This window comes from Acomys russatus, chromosome 22, assembly GCF_903995435.1.
Source record: "Acomys russatus chromosome 22, mAcoRus1.1, whole genome shotgun sequence".
Classification (NCBI taxonomy): domain Eukaryota; kingdom Metazoa; phylum Chordata; class Mammalia; order Rodentia; family Muridae; genus Acomys; species Acomys russatus.
In genome coordinates, this window is record NC_067158.1 from 7,981,163 (window position 1) to 7,999,958 (window position 18,796).

The following is an 18,796-nucleotide window of genomic DNA, read 5'->3' on the forward strand; positions in this document are numbered from 1 at the left end:
CCTAGACTCCTAGAAGGTGAGACGTAGGTCAGTGTGGACCTAGAGAAAGGAAGACAGGTCCAGATGCTGAGGCTGGTGTAGGAGGGAAGGGCAGTAGAGACAGGAGAATGCAAATTCCAGAGAGATTTCGCAGTTGGAGCCAATTTAGTTTTGTGAGCCCTGGGATCAAGAGAGTATGATGCGGTGAGCTGAAAAACAAAGGAAAGGGATCACTTCCAGACAGAGGTGAGCTCAGTGTGCCTGTGCTGTGTTTATGAAACAATGAAGTAAGGAGTGAGGTCCTGAGTGCAGGATGTGGAGCTTAGCAGTGGTTCTCTATGGAGACCTCGGAGTCGGTAGGGGCGCATGTTTTTCAGTGTTGGCCATAAAATCCTCAAGAATCAGTTCTTTTTTTTTAAACTTGAGGTGACTATATTTCTCTCTTACTGCATCTAATGATGACATAAATTTAGAATCCGCTAGCGTATTTTCTTAAGTGCATGAGATTGTACATGGGGAGTGTTGTTGTTTTCAGTACTTCACAGGAGAGGAGGTGGATAGAACTGTCCAGCAGCAGTTCTGCGGTGCAGCTGACACCTGGCTCTCTATTTTCTTTCAAATTTGGACAGCCTACAACCTGTTTAGACCTCCGACTAGGTAGATACTTTACCTTGTATTTTATGGGTACCAGGAGTTTCTCTTTGGGAGGCTGAAGTTTTTATTGAAACTGGTTTTTTGTTGTTGTTGTTTTAGTGGAAAGCTAAATTTGATTTTAAAATCGGTGTAGTTTTCTAAATGGGTGTTTATGAGTATGTATCTCATTGTGAATTTTAACTGTTGATTTTCCTGCTGATACTTCGCTGCTAACATCTCTTCCACCAGGGGATCTAACTTGGTTATTTTAGCTGATGTGTTTCTAATTAAGTCTTTGTGGTTGAGAGCTCCCTGCAGCATGTCTACTTTAGCATTTAATTGCTCCATGAATTCCAAATTAAGTTCTGTAGTGCTTCATTTTGGTCTGCTGGTGAAGCAGAGATCAGCATGGCCTGAGAAACGCTGTTCTGTGACAGGAGAGACCAGCATCACAGTTTTGAAAGTCAGAACTGTTGCCCTTCTAGATTAATTTCATTTCAGCATATAGTTTAAAACATCATCACAGAGCTAATGAAAGAATGCCAGACATATAATCTTTGAATAACTTTGGGAAATATGGCAGTGTGTGTCTTGATATTGCAGTATACCAAATAACTTTGTTTTAGAAAGAACAGCGACTTCAGTTTTTAGCATGTGAATAGCAAGTACCAAAACATCTCTCTGTTTAATAGGTACATTGTAAGATGCTCTTGTATTAGAGTGGCAGGTGGCATTAAGAAACTGCTAGCATGTCTTCCAATTCTACATTATTGCATTTGACAATTTGGGCTTTTTAAGAACAAGTAGTGAGTGTGTTTATGTCTAACTTCCGGCTCTGTGTTCATAGCATTTGTGCTTTGGTGTACTTACCAAGGTGATGTTGATTGCTTACCGTTTTCCCTTTGATCCCCACCTATGTGAGTTGGATACAGGGATCCCTATTCTGTCCTATTTGTCTTATATCTTATCCTTCTACCTGTTGGGGACCTATCTGGCTTGAACAAACCCCTGTCTAGCTCTACAAATGGAAGTAGGCTACAAATTGCAAGCCACTCTACCGTGGGAAACCATATATCCCTCTTCCTCTTTTTAACAAGAGGAATGCCTTCATGAACAGCAGATACCTTAAAGGTCCGGGGGGAAAAGTCTTGAACAGAAGAAAATACTATGTAAAGATAATTCAAAGCAACAAGAAGTCATGAGACTATAATTCGTTTGTTCACGCAATAGATATTTGTTGAGCAGTGGTTCTTGAACTAAGATACAATAATCAGCAAGTACACAAAAATGTCAGCCTTCATGGAACCTACAGGGTAGAGAGAGGTGTGTAAATAGAATTTGCATATTTAATAGTATGAATGAAGGAGGGGAAATATGGAGAAGACAAAATATGTCTACTGGGAAGTAGCTGAAATTTTGTGGGAGGCTTTAGGGAAGTAAAGGGTAATGTTTGTGAGAAGAACATTCCTGGAAAGGGGTGTAGCAAATGTGATGCACTACAGAGGCAGGGAGGAGGTCAACGTAGTGGAGCGAAGAGCGTGAGAGAGAATTCTGTGGGAAATAGAGTCTCGGAGCAGAGTCAGGAGGCCCGCCATGTATGTAGGACTTACTGGTCCTCGTAGGGCACGCTGGGTGGTACTCTGGGGCCAATGGAGGCACTTGGGTAAATGTGTTAGGATGTGACTTTAGGTGTCCTGTGTTGGTAAATAAAGGCAGGGGCAGCAAGATCAGCTCAAAGTTACATTGAGTTAAGAAAACTGATCAGAACTTGTCTAAGTACTTATGCGTGCTCTGGAGGAGGCATGGTTAATCGGAAAAGCTGGATCACAGAGTCCACTAGAATTCTGTCTGCATTCTTAGCAGCGTTCCAGTCTCTCACTTGTTTACTCCTTGGTTTGTTTGTGCTAGGAAATATCCCAGAGCTCACATTTGAACATGCCTATTGTTTTACTTGTCCTTATCAGGTAGGAAATAAACAACTGGGTGCTGCAGGTGAGTTCACATAAAAGCCCCGTGTTATAGATTAACAGCTGTGTAGCGTACCAGTTAGGTAGTGTGAAAGGAGCCGTGAAACATGGTATAAGTTGATCATGGGTTTGTCCATAAAAACTGACTCCATACATTTTGAAGGTTAAAAAAAAAAAATAAGTAGAAAAGCCCCATGTAGATTGGAAAAGTTTCTAAACATCTTCTGAGTCAAGGAACCTGGGGTGAAAATTAGAATATATTTAACCAGAGTAACAAAAAGCATTTCAGATAAAATATGACTACTACTTAGGTAAGTATTTGTGTATGTGCGGATGGATGAGCATGGTTAGATGGAGGCTAAGGATCACCTTCAGGTGTGTTTCTCACTGTTTGCCTTGTTTTTTGAGACAAGGTTTCTTACTGGCCTGGAACTTGGCAATTAACTGGTACATTTGCACAATGGAATATTACTCAGCTATTAAAAACAAGGACATCAATAGAATTTTCAGGCAAATGGATGGAACTAGAAAAGATCATACTGAGTGAGGTAACCTAGACCCAGAATGACATTCATGATATATACTCACTTATAAGTGGATATTACCCATATAATACAGGATAACCGCACTACAATCCGCAGACCCAAAGAAACTAAATAACAAGGAGGACCCTAGGGAAGATGCTTAATTCTCATTCAGAAGGACAAATAGAACAGACATCAAAAGTGCTTCAAGAGAGGGAGAAAGACAGGAGCCTACTAAAGATGGCCTCTGAAAGACGCCCCCAGTGGGGGACCAGAGCAGATGCTGAGACTCACAGCTAAACTTTGGGCAGAGTGTTTGGCAGAACTCAGGGAGTCTTATGGAAGAGTTGAGGGATAGAAGGACCCAGAGGGGACAGGACCTCCACATGGAGACCAACAGAGCCAACACATCTGGACCCAGAGGGGCCTGCAGAGACTGATGCACCACCCAAGGACTGTGCGTGGAGAGGCCCTGGAGCCCCTGCTCAGACGTAGTTACTAGGCAGCTCAGTCTCCATGTGGGTCCCCTAATAAGGGGAGCAGGGGCTGTCCTGCCATGGACTCTGTTGCCTGCTTTTTGATCACTTCCCCCTGGTGGGGTGGCCTTGCCAGGCCACAGAGGAAGAGGATGCAGGCAGTCCTGATGAGCCGTGATAGGCTGGGCTCAGGTGGTAGAGGAGGAAGGGTTCCCCCTTTCTGAGGACTAGGGGAGGTGGGTTGGGGGGTGGAGAGGGAGGAAGGGTGGGAGCCTGAGGAGACCAGGGAGGTGGCTACAATTGGGATGCAAAGTGAATTTAAAACACACACACACACACACACACACACACACACACACACACACACACACACACACAGAAACAAAAACCTTAATTGAGTTTTCCAGAGAATTTGAACACTATGCTAAATGAGGTCCAAGAAAAGTTACAGCATAGAGACAAGTGGGGGAGCGTAGGTGGGGCTGGCTTAGTAAGTACAGAGCGCTGTTTGAGATGAAGAGAAAGTTCTGGAAGCAGACAGTGGTGAGTGTTAAACATTGTGGAAGTGGGTCAAGATTCAGTATAACTTTGTAAAAATACTTCAGAGAAGGCAGGGACCACAGACTGCCTGACAGTTCAGAGTCCTGGCTGCTTTTCTGGAAGCCCTGCTTTTGGTTCCCAGTGCATGCTGGGTGGCTCCCAACCACCTGTAACTCTAGTTCCAAAGGATCTGATGCCCTCTTTTGTCTCCCGTGGCCATTACTTTGTATATCCCTGCTAGAGTTCAAAGGTGCCAGGAAGTGATGCTTTTCATTTGATTGTAGAAATTTTAAAAATTCCTCTGTGATTTCTTCTGTCTTACTAGTCATTCAAAAGTGAGTTTTCAATTTCCCATGAGTCGTGGTTTCTGCAGCTTCTTTTGCTATTGATTCTACTATGATAAAACACAAAAGACTTGCTTTATGGCCTAAACATGATATATTGTAGAGAAAGTATCCCTCTCTTGCTAGTTATTCTGTGGATGTCTGGTTAATGTGTTTGTTCTGTGGTGCATATTAGTCCTGAAATTTGTTTGTTTTTGTGTAGTACAGGTGTGTGTGTGTTAATACTAGGCATCTCCTTAAGAACAATCAATACACACCTTATCTTTCGATACGAGGCTTCCTACTGAACTTAGAACTCATCAATTTAGCGAGGCTGGGTGACCAGTGAGCTCCAGGGGTTCTCCTGTCTCTGTGTCCCTTGCAGTGGGCGATCAGGCATGTCCCACCCTGCTCAGCTTTTTACATGTGTTCCGAGGGTCACACGCAGGGCCTCATTTTACATCTCATCAGCTCCTGAAACTTGTTTTGTAAATCTGCATGATCTACCAAAAATAAAAGCACACTGCTGTTGTATCAGAACCTATGTGCCCCCTTTCACCTGCGTCTTTTGTGAGAAGTGAGAGCTCCAGTGTGCAGGGTGGTCACATCCATTTGACAGTCCTCTTTATTTGTATGCCGTGGCCTCTTTATCTTACCTGGCATGACTTCTCCTTTATTATGTATCGGAATATCTGTGCTGGTTTGTTCTTGGCTTCCTTTTGCTTAATTATATTGGTTTCATGTTTTCACACTTTATCTTTAAGTGTCTTTGCCAATGAGGTGTGTTTCCTGGAGACAACAAATAGCAGCACCTTGCTTTTTTATGTAATCAGCTAGCGTTGGTCTTTCTTCTTTCCTCTTGGTGTGTGGTTGAGACTCTTCCTCGTCTCTGCTTAGGGTTCCTGTTAGTATCTTCTGCAGCTCTGGCTTGGCGATCATGACTTTAGTCGATGCTTGTTTGGAATATCTTTCTCTGTCAATTTTAAAAGATAATTTTGTATTATTACTTGTCTTAGTAGACAGCCCTTGGCTTCGGGGGTTTTAAATATAACATCCTATTCTTTCCCAGCTTTTGGGGTTTCTCAAGGGGCTGATGCCGTTGTAATGTGACTTGGCATTTTCCTCTGACTGCTTCTAGGTGGTTTTTCCCCCTCTTGGTTCATACTTTTGGAATTTTAAATATAATGTGCCATGGAAAGATCTCTGGTTTTGTCTATTGGGGGATCTTAAATGCCCCATACTTGGCTGTCCATTTCTTTCTCTTACTTTTTCTGCTATAGTTTTATTGAATAGTTTTTCCTATTCATTCAGTTTTTATCTCAGCTCTTTTCTACTCCTCGGATTCTTGGATTTATTCTTTAGTTATGGCCTAGATTTGTGCTCATATTTTTCCATTTTTATAACCTCTCTTTTTTCTTGTTTGGTCAAATGATGCTTTTGACTGTGTTTTTCATTTTAATTTGTTGAATTTTCATTTCCAGAGTTTCTGTCATCTTCTCTTTTCCTCTCCAAAAATAGCTTTTTTTTTTTCTTTCTCATCTATGTTGCAGAGAATCTTTGAAGTTACCTACCATTTTTAAAAGTAAACGTTTGAAATTCTTCATCTGGCATTTGGATTTAGTAATGGAGGAGTTATGATCCTTTGGAACCATCATATTGACTTATTTTTTTATGTTTCTTGTATTTTTGTGTTGCTATTTACACATCCGCTGTTTTGGTATTGTCTCCCGTTTTATTTAAAGATATTAGTGGACAGTCCTCATCTGAGAGCTCAATGACCATATCACCCTGAGAACACACACCACTGTTGGATAGGTCTTCTGCCTCTGGCACAGCCACATGGCACTTCCTTCTTCCCACGGCATCATGTTCTGCAGTTCATGATGTTCTGCCCTCCTGTCTGTCTTTGGAATAGTTTATTCTTAGTTTTTCTCACTGTTTTCATCTGCAACATAACATAGAGGTGGCTTCTAATCTGCCATCTATGTCATGAAGATTTTTCTATGACTTAATTTAATTTCTAAGATGGGAAGTGCTCAGTCATAATATGTGCATAAATTCAACCTCAGAAGGCAATGTGGAGTCCTTCCACATGTGGCTGTGCTGGTTGAAATGGTCTCCAGTAGTGCAAAGATGGTTCCTAGCAATACTTGCTGTTGCTCAGCTTTTTAAAAATATTTGTCAATAAAGTGAAACTGAAACTTAGTTACAGAAATAAGTCCGCATGCCACATTCCTATGTCCAAGTATATTAAGTTGCATTTGTTAGAAATGGAAGTATATCAGCCTTCTGTAATAATGAGAAGAGCTAGGAAAGTGAGAATGAGACTTTAATGATAATTTTATGTGAACTTTGTCAGGAGATCTGGAAATGTGATTTTTAGATCGACTGGGGGTGGGAGTCACAAGCCAGAAAGAGGGAAGGAATAAAGAGATGGAGAGGGGAGAGCATGGTGGTGTGTAACTTGCTGGAAATCAGCTGATTCCTGGACCCAGTTATAGGTCTACTATTTTAGGATGTGAAGAAATGGGATCCACATCTGTGTGCATTCATTTTGTGTAAGCTTTCTTAGTTTTGTTTTAAAAAATAATTTTTAAATTTTTGTAATGTACATTTGTGAGAAGGCATCAGATCCCCAGGAACTAGAGTTACAGACAATTGTGGACTGTCATGTGGGTGCTGGGAATTGAACCTGGGTCCTCTGAAAGAGCAGCCAGTGCTTTTAACCACTGAGCCATCTCTCTAGGCCATTATTATTATTATTATGATGATGATGATGATGATGATGATGATGATGATGAACAGTATTCAAGAGTTGTCACTTACGTGGTGTGACAAAATGTGTTTAGAACTTAGCATATTTTATTTCCTATTTTTTATAGACACTCATTACCAAATACTTAAGGAGAAAAGCTTTTCTCTATAACTTTTGCCTTAAAAATAAGATAATGAAATTGACAGAATATTATTCATTATAAACTTTGTAGCGTAAAAGCAGTCTCTCCAAACACAGCTTTTAAAATTATGGAATTTCTAAGTTATGTTAATTTCATAGTTTATTTTTTTACAAAATTAAATTGTTATATTAAGGATCAATGTCATGCTTTTGTGAAACAGAAAAGGTCCTGAAAGTAATAAAGTGACAGTTTGTATGTCATGCTTTTCAGCCTGGGGCTTTACGTTCTGTATTATATGTAGAAGTTGTTAGCTATTCTAAAGGTACAATAAGAGATTATTGTTCATATCAGTGTAATAAATTGATATTCCCCAACTGTACTTTTTCATTTTGTACATTGTCAGAACCTTGGACCTTAATCTTATCCTTTGATTGACAGCAGTGAGCAGGGAAAGAACACTTGTATTGTTAGGGACAGTCACATCTGTTCCAACTTGATTCAGTGGAGGGTATTTGCATATTCTTAAGTATTTCTTCTGAGAGGGCTTAACTTCTCAAGTGCTTGATGCATTTTTAAAATTCATTCGTAAGGTATCTGCAATGCACTAATAGTTCTGTATAATATTGCTCTGCATAATCTGACAGATAAGACCACGGTTTAGAATAGGTATTCTTTAGGGAGGTGACATTATTTTTTCTTATTTGTTAGGCAGAAACGTTAGGTTTTTAAAAGGTCCTGTAATGCTTTGATTCAAGAATAATAGCTTTACTTTAGGCAAAATTATCTCTCATAGGACAAATCAAGATTTATTGAACAGCAATACAAAGGTATTAGTGATACAATTCCTTACCTTGGTTGGAAAATTGAGTAATTTTGTAGGAAATAATTCTAAATCCGGAAAGGCTTTGTGTAGTAACTTTTAGTTTACAGGGAGCACTGCCTAGGCTGGGGTTCTTGACCTGCCCAAGAGCACATGGCTTAGATGTGAAAGCCCTAATGCAGCTTCAGTTCTGAGATCATTTACCCTCAGAAAGTGATGGGCAGTGTAAGCCCTCTGCTTCAGTTGTAACAGGTTATCTGGCAGCTGAATTTCCTCCTGCCAGTAGCACACAACGAAAGAGGATCTTATGCATTATCGTATGATGCTCAGTCTACTGTCTTGTTCTCATCAATCCCCCAAGCCCTTATTGTATAGAAATCAGTTGTGAAACACAGTCAGTTGTTAATGGAATACTAAACCCTTTCAGTTGTAAACAAGCTTCTTCTTGTGTAGCTCTGACGAATGGGCACGAGTGTTTTAAAGAACCTTTTCGATATGCCAGTCAGCAGTGCTGCCGTGGGCGTGAGCCCTGAGAAACGCATCTTCGCTGATACGTGCCATCTTAAGGACAGGAGGGAGAGTTGCGCACTAGAAGGAGCAGGAAAGGTCTTAGGGGAAAATTCTAGGTTTAACAGGAAAATACCATCCGATTACATTAATTTAACCAAGGAGAAAAAGAAGCAGTTAGTGACTACCTCCTGTGCCCTGCCTGTGTAGGCTTTTCTCTCACTAATCCAGAGGCTTGGCTCCTTTTCCTGAGGCAGGATCTCATGTAGCCCAGGCTAGCCGTGGTCCCTGGATGCCTTGCCTCTGTCCTGGAGTAGGTGTTCTTTAGGGAGGTGGCATTACAGGGGCTGGCATTGCAGGTGTGAGCCCTGTGTGTGCTTTCCTAGTTTTTATTCCGTGCTTCCTCTAGTTTAAGTATTTTTGCCTGGGCCATCTTTTTCTGTTTTTATTTTTTTTTAAATCTGTTTTACTTAGATATAAAGGCTGTAATAAAAGCTCATCACAATTTTATTATTCTTTTACAAGAATTTTTTAGTGAAGGAAGTTCTTAATTTTTTTATTGGTTATAAAAGAATTCCAAACTACATAATTATTATTTTTTTATCTTCCAGGAATCCCCTTCTGGTCGGAGGAAAGCTCTTGCTACTAGCAACATTAATATGAAGCAGTATGCAAGCCCTATGCCAACTCAAACTGATGTCAAGTTAAAATTCAAGCCGTTATCTAAGAAAGTTGTGTCTGCCACGCTCCAGTTTTCGTTATCGTGTATCTTCCTTCGAGAAGGAAAAGCGACGTAAGTTTCTGTCATCAAACGAGTGACTTCGTTCGTATTGTGTTTCACGACACCATAGCCTTTGTCATAGTAGGCTGGCAATAAGGTGACCATCCTGTAGCATACCAATCGTTCTTTCTGCTTTGGTTTGTTTGCCTTATTTCGTTTTGTTTCAGAGGCTGAGTTAAAGGCACTCGCTATTTTAAAATACTGCCTCGATTTCCTAGAATGACAGTGACATAAAAGCTACCACAGCTACTTTCAGTTTTGAGTTAGATACTATAGGGCATTGTGTTTGCCTTTATGAGAACAAACGGTTCTCTCAGGTGCAGACAGGTCAGTCCTTAGAGCAACTGAGACGTGACAGAAATGCAAAGGGAAAAGTTTTAGGATACTAAGGTTGAAAGAACTTAGGGAGATTTTGCCAGTTCTCTTTCTTAGCCCATCCTTCAGTAATTACTTAGGAAGGACAGCTAGAGAAACAATGTATGTAACTATTATCCTCTCAAAATCAATTTGAGCCCAACCTAGTTATTTGCACCCACTGTCCCAGTACTCAAGGCAAGAAAATTTGAGAGCAGTCTGGGCCCCGTCCCTGCTGTCATTTTGTCTCCGTTGCTGTGATACAACACTGCCCTGAATTGGACTCGGGCGGGAGTTGAAGCTGGAGCCGTGGAGGACTAGGGCTCCTGGGGCTTGGTCTTCTTGGCTTTGTCAGCCTGCTTTCTTCTGCAGCCTAGGCTCACCTGCCTGGAGGTGCCCCGCCCACCGAGCTGGGCGCTTCCATGTCAATCAGCAATCAAGGAAATGCCCCACAGACATGCCGGCTGGCCAGTCTGGTGGCGGCAGTTCCTCAATTTCCGTCTTCCCAAGTGACTCTGGTTTGTGTCAAGCTGACAAAAAGTGACTAGCGCAGTACTTTTTTCAAAAAACAAAATAAAAGCATCACTTCTTCAGTGGTCCATAAGCACTCATTGCAGATAATTAAGTCAGGGGCGAGTGATATGGACAAGGCAAGAGTCTCAACTTTGGAGTCCAAGATGAAGTGGAAATCTATGCTGCGAGTTTCCTATTAAAGATAAGGGAGAAAGACGGTCGGTCTGCACATAGTTCTGTATCTATTTAGCCCAGTAGAATATGTGGTTATTGTAACTGGTCATGTCTGCTTGACTGATAAGGCTGGCTCTGTGTGTCACTCAAAGTGAGAGGTTTGGCCCTGGTCTCCTAGGCAGAAAGTAACTTGGTAGATGGCATAGTAAGCTGAGGGAAGCAAGCACCTTAGGCTTTCCTCTCAACTGTAAATACTGGTGTGTGTGTGTGTGTGTGTGTGCGCGCGTGCGTGCGTGCGTGCGTGCGTGCGCGCGGGCGTGGGTGTTATAAAGCTCTTACTCTGAAGTGTAAGCCAAATGAAAGGAAGTGAGGAAGAAGAGAGAACAAACCAAGATGCTTTGTCCTCTGAGGGTACCATTTCTTCCGCTGCCAGAAGCAGTCAATGCATTGGCACCATTCATGGCTGACTAGGTAAGAGAAAGTTCATTTAAACCAAGAGTCTCCATATAATACGAATAGGAATTTGTTGAGATCTCGCTTTTCTGTCCCTTGGTTCCTCACCATCACTATGGAACAGTGTTGAGCTTTAAAATGTGAGGAAATTTAAGTGGCGAAATTAAGCAGGTTACATTTGAAGAGTGATTATTTTAAACTTATGATTATATTACTACCATCGTCACCATTACTGTTTCTGTTTCCTTTTGTTTTTTGAGAACGGGGTCTAGTATCTTGGCTCTGGCTGGCCTGGCACTCGCTGTGCGGACCAGGCTGGTGTGGAGCGTGCTGCATGATCTCGCCTGTGCTGCGTCCCGGGTGTTAGGTTGTAGCCATGGGGGCCGTGTTATCTTTACTGATAATTGAGAACTTGGAAGGCACTCATACAAAGTAATACCACTTTTCTTGTTCATGTACACAATGAAATTTGTTTAAAAAGAGGGAAATACTTTTGTTAACTCAGCCTATATGAAATAAAATGTGAAGAATTTCTATAATTGTCTTTATAACATATATAGAAGATAAAACTAATAAAGATTATAAAAGAACAGTATTTTAATTTTTCTGTCTAAATTTAGAGGAAGTATACAAAATTGAAAATTTGTTGTACAACATATTAAAATGTTGTCTTCAGTGAGATTTAAGGTAAAAATGACACATCACCAAAACTTAAGTGATTTGTCTCAAGATATTTAATATAAAATTCATACATTTATATTTTTTAATATTTCAAGATAAACATTCATAGTTTATCAGGTATATATATATAGTGTTTAACTTACACTTAGCTGAGGATTTCACTTGCGATTTTTCGAAGGACCAGCTCAGCTTTAGATGGTCTGTTTGAGTTGCAGTGGTTACCTCCGTGGAAAACTTGCACATGGCAGTAAACATGGTTTCCAGGGTTACCATTTGGTTCCCTCCAGCCCACAGATCCAAGTGCGTCGTGATTTTCAATTAAGAATTCCTGTTGTAATAACTTTTGTAAATCGAAGTGTTTTATTTTAGATTCTGAAATGTATTTTATTAAGATATAATAATAAATGTAAATAAAATACATTCCAGGGTATGTAAGTGTTTGCCTGCATATATGTCTGTGTACCATGGGCATGCCCGGTACTGGCAAAGGTCAGAAGAGAGTGTTGGATCCTTTGCAACTGGAGTTACAGACAGGTGTGAGCTGCCATTGTGGGTGCTGGGAATTGAACCTGGGTTGTCTAGAAGAGCAGCCAGTGCTCGTAACCTCTGAGCTATCTCTCTAGCCCCAAGTCTTATTTTAAAGTTGAAATTTATCTAACTTGTGGACTGCCCTGCTGTTTCATGAAACAGTGCTTTGTTTCTAACCATAATGCTGAAGAAGCCGTACTTGAAGTCTCTGCAGAAACCATTTACCTTCTGCAGGACAGCAGCACAAGCACCTGCTGAAATTGTAACCAGTTAGAGTCTAGTTTCATTTGCTTTGTAGTATTAAACACACCACTGGGGAAGTTATGAAATATTTAAAATTCTTAGTTTTAAAATGTGAAAGTACACAACATGAAAGGCATACTCATATTTTACAGAAAGAAAGGGCATGCTAATATCATGTATTGTATATCCATCATCCAAAGTGCTTAAGTTCTGGAAGTTTTCAGATTTTAGTTTTCCCCCAGATTTTGGGGTGTTTGCAAACGCATAAGGATGTCTTAGGGATGAGACCCAAGTCTAAGCACAGTGCCACTTAAGTTTCATGCATGCTTTATTTATGTAACCTAAAGTAGTGTTACCCAATGTTTTTAGTGCACCCGAACTGTGGCTGCAGCCTGTCACGTTCCATCATGTGGCACCTCATCAGGAGAGAAAGCTTGAGAGTGCAGACTGCTTTGGGTTTTGGAGGGTTTGGGGCTTAAGATTTTCCAATTAGGTAAGCTAAACATCTATTTTCTAATTATTTTTTTCAAGTAATGTCACTTAATAATCTCTATTATATTTTGACTAATTTCATACAGGGATGAAGATATGCAAAGTCTGGCTAGTTTGATGAGCATGAAGCAGGCGGACATTGGCAATTTAGATGATTTTGAGGAAGATAATGAAGATGACGATGAGACGCGAGTGAACCAAGAGGAAAAGGCAGCAAAAATTACAGGTTGGCTTTACTAGCCAGAGCTAAATGTTTCTTTTCTAGTTTGTGACTCAAGATTTGATTTCTTTTTGAACTCTAAGGGCTTTAAGAGAGTGTGTTGTACGTGTGCTTTGTGTGTGCTTATACTCTGTTTATTTCTAATCAGATTCAAATAGGATTCAGTGTCCCTTTGGTTTCAGTTTTCAAAAAATCTTACAGAAGCCTTTTCTTTGTAGTTAAAACAAATGATGTGGTTTTGTTAATTAAAAAAATAACCTACTTATGTTCTTATCCTCTTGTATAGTTGCTCTATTAAATATAGAATATTTAACTCCTAATTTAGTCCCCCCCCAAAAAAAAAAGATGTGTGACCTCACCCCAATCTGTATCATTTTGTTCCATTTTATACTTCTTGCCTTGAAATTTGGTCCAGTGTTGATATTTATGACCTATGTGTCATTTGCTTATCACATTTATTTTATTTTCAACCCATCTCTGTTTCCTTAAGTATATCTCTAACGGGCATCCTATGCTTCTTAACAGCTGTTTGCAGGGCTGGGGCAGGGCTCTGCTAGCAAAGCGCCGCCCCACAAGCAGAGTGACCCCAGTCATTCCCAGTGCTGGGAAAGATGGGGGATCTGTGGGGCTCAGTGAGCCAGCGAGATCAGCAAGCTCCAGGTTCAGTCAGAGAACCAAGAAAGACACACCTACAGCACACATGTGCGTGCACCCAGCTACATACTACGTACATACATGAGGCTTAAGGCACTCTCTATACCAGCAGCTGGCACACTTAACTTCTCTTACACTGATGTGTGTGTGTGTGTGTGTGTGTGTGTGTGTGTGTGTGTATAAATATATATATAAAGTGTGTGTATATAGTGTATAAATATATTTATATAGTTTGGGGTCTTTTCTTATTATCTTCCACATCTTGCCACTCTGATTTTTAAATTTTTAGAAATATTTTATATGTATAGGTGTTATGCCTGTATGTATGTCTGTGCACCACCTGCACACCTGCGCTTCCCGAACTCCCTGGAGCAAGAGCCAGAGACAGTTGTGCTTAGCTGCTGTGGTGCGGGGAATTGATCCGTGTCGTCCGCCAGAGCAGCCAGGGCTCTTCCAACTGCAGAGCCATCGCTCGAGCCGCTAAGAAGTTTCTTTTAATTTTAGCTTCTTTTTTGCGAGAGTAAATTGAAGATTGTTGTATTTTGTTTTTCTTTTAGAATAATAGACTTTAAAATAAATAAACCAGACAGGTAAATGATTGAACCTGTGGCATCTAATATTAAAATTAAAACAATGTTATTGCTCCTCTTATAAGATATGCAACATAATTTTCTTTGTCAGTCCCTTTCCTCTATCTTATTTGGGCTATTGTTTTTATTTCAGTAGTATTTGTTTTCCCAACAATAATAAATGCTAACATACATTGCATTTTCTAATGATATCAGCAGCATCGTGATAATTTTATTTTTATTGAAAATAGCTTTTTTTTGTTTTGTTTTTTAAATATGGTATGCCCTGGTTACGGTTCTCCTTCCCCAACTTCTCTCAGATCCTACTTCCTCATCTGCCCAAATCCACACCCCTTCTTTCTCTCATCAGAATATATCAAGCATCTAAAATTGTAATAAAAAATAAAATAAGAAAATAAAAACAAATCAAAATAAGAAAACAGAAGAAGAGCCAGAGAAAAAGCACAAGAAACACATAGATGCTGAAGCAAACACATTGCACATAAAAAGCCCATAAAAGCAAAATTGGAAGCTATAATATATAAGCAAAAGATCTGTAGGGAAAAAAAAAAAAAACTCAGACAAAACATTGTGACATATAAAAATCTTCAAAACTACCACTGAGTTTGTTTTGTGTTAGCTTCCTGTGGCTGAGCACGGGGCCTGTCTTTACGTGTAGTTTGTAACCCCACTGGAGAAAACTAATGTTTCCTTTGTGAGCGATGGTCAGTTGGAGATAACTTCTGGGTTAGGGATGGGGGCTTGTGTCCACTTCCCCTCTCAGCACTGGGGTCCATCTGGCTCACACGTGTGCAGGCCCTGTGGATGCTATGCTACTACAATTCCTGAACTTACATGCATCAGGCCTGTCGTGTCTAGAAGGCCGTGCTTCTTCCATGCCTTGATAGCTCCCATGCCTACTGGCTCTTAGGTATTTGTTCCCATTTACCACAGGAGGAAGCTTCTTTGATAATGGCTGAGCAAGATACTGATCTATGTGGATAGCAGAATATTGGTGGGAGCCATTTTATTGCTATGTTCCTTTAGCAAAAGAGTAGTATTTGGTTTTCCCCTACAGCCATGGCCTGTCTTATTCCAGGTCCCTGGCTACCCAGGCAGTGTCAGGCCTTGGCTCCATCATCTCATGGAGTAGACCTTAATCCCAGTTAAGCAATGATTGGTTCCTCCCACAACTTTTGTTCCACTATTCCACCAGCATATGTTGCAGGCAGGTCACCACTGTAGAGCCAAGGCTTTGTAGCTGGGCTGGTGTTTTCCCTTTGTCCTCCCGCAGCGTTCAGAGGACCTTCCGCACCATGAGCATTACTCAGTAGGGGTAGTTACTCAGCTTCACGTCTCTGTTCAGTGAGGTGTGTGGGTGTTGCCTTCAGCTGTAGGGCCTTCCCTTCAGATTGTGAAGAGCTGCAAATAGCCTTGGCAATAATCTGGTTGTTTGGAGGTTTCCAGGGGAAAACCTTGCACTGTGTGATTTACTTTGCTCATATTTCCACTGTCCTCTTCTGCTCTTTCCAAGCAGTTCCTTGAGTGAGTGTCGCTTGGAGCTTATTTACCTGAACATGGGAAATCAGTGACTGGGTGACTGAGGGAAATGGCTGTTTCTCTCCCTGAGTGTAGTTGCTCAGGGAGAGGTCAGGGCCCTTCCCCCATCCATGATGCAGTGTTGATGAGCTCAGTATAACAGGTCTTGGGCAAGCATCTGTTGCTGCTCACCGATCCAAAAGCCGTGCCATGTCCAGAAGATAGTGGCTCGTGGCTCCTCCCACGCCTCCCCATGCTCTGGCTCTCTCAGTCTTTCTGCTCCATTTCGCATGATGTTCTGTGAGCCCTGGAGGAGGTGATACAGTCGGCGCGTTAGGGCTGACAGTTCAACAGTCCTTATTCTTAGCACCTTGGTCCGCTATGAGCCTCTGCGTTCGTTGTTGTGCACTGCCGACAGAAGCTCCTCTCCCCAAGGCTGTGAACAGCACTTACTGCAGACAGTCCATTTAGGCCCTATGACCTGCCCAGGCATGCACTTTTGACCAACTTGCATGATCAGATGTGAATTCTGCTTGTAGAGCCGGCCTCAGATACAACTAGAAAGCTGTTGGATACCTCTTCATAACAGCCACACTGTTTAGTGTACCAGCAGGTGTGTCTTGACTGGTGGTTGCTATGTGTAGCTTGAAGGGTTTACAGATGTATATGAATATGAATTTTTTTTTCCCTCCCAGTGACTGCATAGTATCTTCTACAATATAAAAGCAAGGCATAAGATTATACAAGTATAAAAGTATAAGCAAGGAGGAAGTTCCAGCTAACTTCCAGCTTGATATCTCTGTGTCCTGCAGCCAACGTGTATGTCTTCAGCAGTTACCATCGGCTTTTTCTGGGCAGCCCCAGAAATGAACTTAGAAGGAAGTATTCCCAGTTACTAGGGTTATTGTTTAATAACCTTGCCTTCTGGGAATAACATTATCTACCCAGACAGGGAGCCTTTCTTCAAACTCTTTTTTCTTTTTTGTTTGTTTGTTTTAAATTATTATTTTCAGCTAGTTTACACAACAGTGGCTTCTCTATGGCTCCTCCTCCCTCCTCCCTCACTTCCATCCCCACATGAACCCTTCCATCCCCATGCTGTGCTATTGCTTCCCCCTAATTAAGCCCTCTTTTCTTCTCTCTAATTGCTCCCCCTTTTCTGCTTCTTAACCTCTGCATCCACCCCAAGTATAGCTCATTCAATAGGTCTGCATGTAAGAGGTAACAGGTAGCATTTGTCTGTCTGTGCTTTGGTCACCTCACTTAGAATAATGTTTTCCTGCAAATTGCATTTGCTTTATGGCCTGATAAAGGTCTATCCTGAATGTGTACTGTGCTTTATCATCCACTCATCAGCTAAGCACACCTGGGTTGGCGCGGTCTCCCAGTGGTTGAACATGATGTGCGAGCGCCTCTGCAGTAACAGATGGAGCCCTTTGCCTATTGGCCCAGCAGTGGAGTAGCTGCTGTCATCTGTCCGCCCTATTTTTAGCTCCTTGAGGATTTTCTACTGTGATTTCCACAGTGGTTGCCTTGGTTTACACTCCCAGTGGCAGTGAGTAAAGGTTCATCCTGCTGCACATCCCCACAAGCCCTTGTCATTTGTCAGTCATTCTGACTGGGCTTGGCTGGAGCCTCAAAGTAGTGGTAATTTGCATTTCTTTGAAAACTTTAAGAATATATTCATTAGCCATTTGGATTCCTTCTTTTGAGTACTCTGCCAATCCATAGTCCATTTTCCCACTGAGTTGTTTGATATCTTCATATTTGTTTGTTTGTTTGTTTAATATTTTTATTTGGTAGAATCTACTCTAGACATTAACCCTGTCAGATGCATAAATAGCTGGTGAAGCTCTTCGTGTATTTCGTCTGAGACTCTCCTCTGCTGTACAGAAGCTTTTGAATTTTCCGTGGTTTCACTTGTTAGTTGTTTCCTCACTCTGAGCAAGCGACACCCCGTTGTGAAGGTCTTACGTTTTACCTTGATCTTGAACTGTTCCCTCTGCTTTTCCCTCTGACAGCTTCTGATGTCAGATCTTACATTCAGGTCTTTGATCTAGTTGGAGCTGATTTTTGTGAAGGGTGAGAGATAAGGATCTAGTCTCATTCTTCTACACGTGGGTATTTTGTGTTCCCAACACCAGGTATGTATTGAAGTGGCTGATTTTTCTTCACTGTTTGTCTTAGAGTTTTATTGTTGCAACAAAACACCATGACCAAAAAGCAAGCTGGGCAGGAAAGGTTTTATTTAGCTTATCCTTCCAGATTATAGTCCGTGATGGAAGGAAGACAGGAACTCAGGCAAGGGCTAAAACCAGGAGGCAGGAGCTGGTGCAGAGGCCATGCAGGGGTGCTGCTCACTGGCTTGCTCCGCGTGGCTTGCTCAGCCTCCTTTCTTAAAGCCCAGGGGATGGTACCACCCACACTGGGCTGGGCCCTCCCCCATCAGTCACTAATTGAGAAAAGGCCCTACAGCTGGATCTCATGGAGGCATTTCCTCAACTGAGTCTTCTTTCTCTCTGTTGACTCTACCTTGTGTCAAGTTGACACAAAACCAGGCAGTATGGTGTGGTTTTGAGCATCTTTCTTAAAAACCAGGGAGCTATAGGTATCTTGGTCCTAATTGTATTCCATTGATCTTCACATCTGATTCTGTGCCAGTACCATATTGTCCCACCCCCTTTATTACGATGTCTCTGTAGTAAAAAAAATTTGAAATAATTTTTAAAATTGAGAACCTGGTATGTTGATGTCTCCAGTGTTATTCTTATTGTTCGGAGTTGATTTGATTATGAAAGATCTTTTATGTTTACACATTAAATTTTTTGTTAAGTTTCTGTGTGTGTGTGTGTGCTAGTATGTGTGAGGGTGCCTGTCTGTGTGTCTCTTTCTATGTATGTATATGCACGTTCCACAGCATGCATGTGGA

General features: G+C 41.3%; 1 protein-coding gene across 14 annotated transcripts in view; it reads left to right on the top strand.

Moving 5' to 3' along the window:
- The window catches only part of Ehbp1 (EH domain binding protein 1), a 257,309-nt gene that overhangs the window by 84,965 nt on the left and 153,548 nt on the right, over window positions 1-18,796 (top strand). For all 14 annotated transcript variants that reach the window (XM_051165325.1, XM_051165324.1, XM_051165329.1 and 11 more), the window contains exons 6-7: window positions 9,278-9,459; window positions 12,972-13,111. In XM_051165325.1, the coding sequence (XP_051021282.1) occupies window positions 9,278-9,459; window positions 12,972-13,111 (322 nt within the window). The remainder of the gene's footprint in view (window positions 1-9,277; window positions 9,460-12,971; window positions 13,112-18,796) is intronic.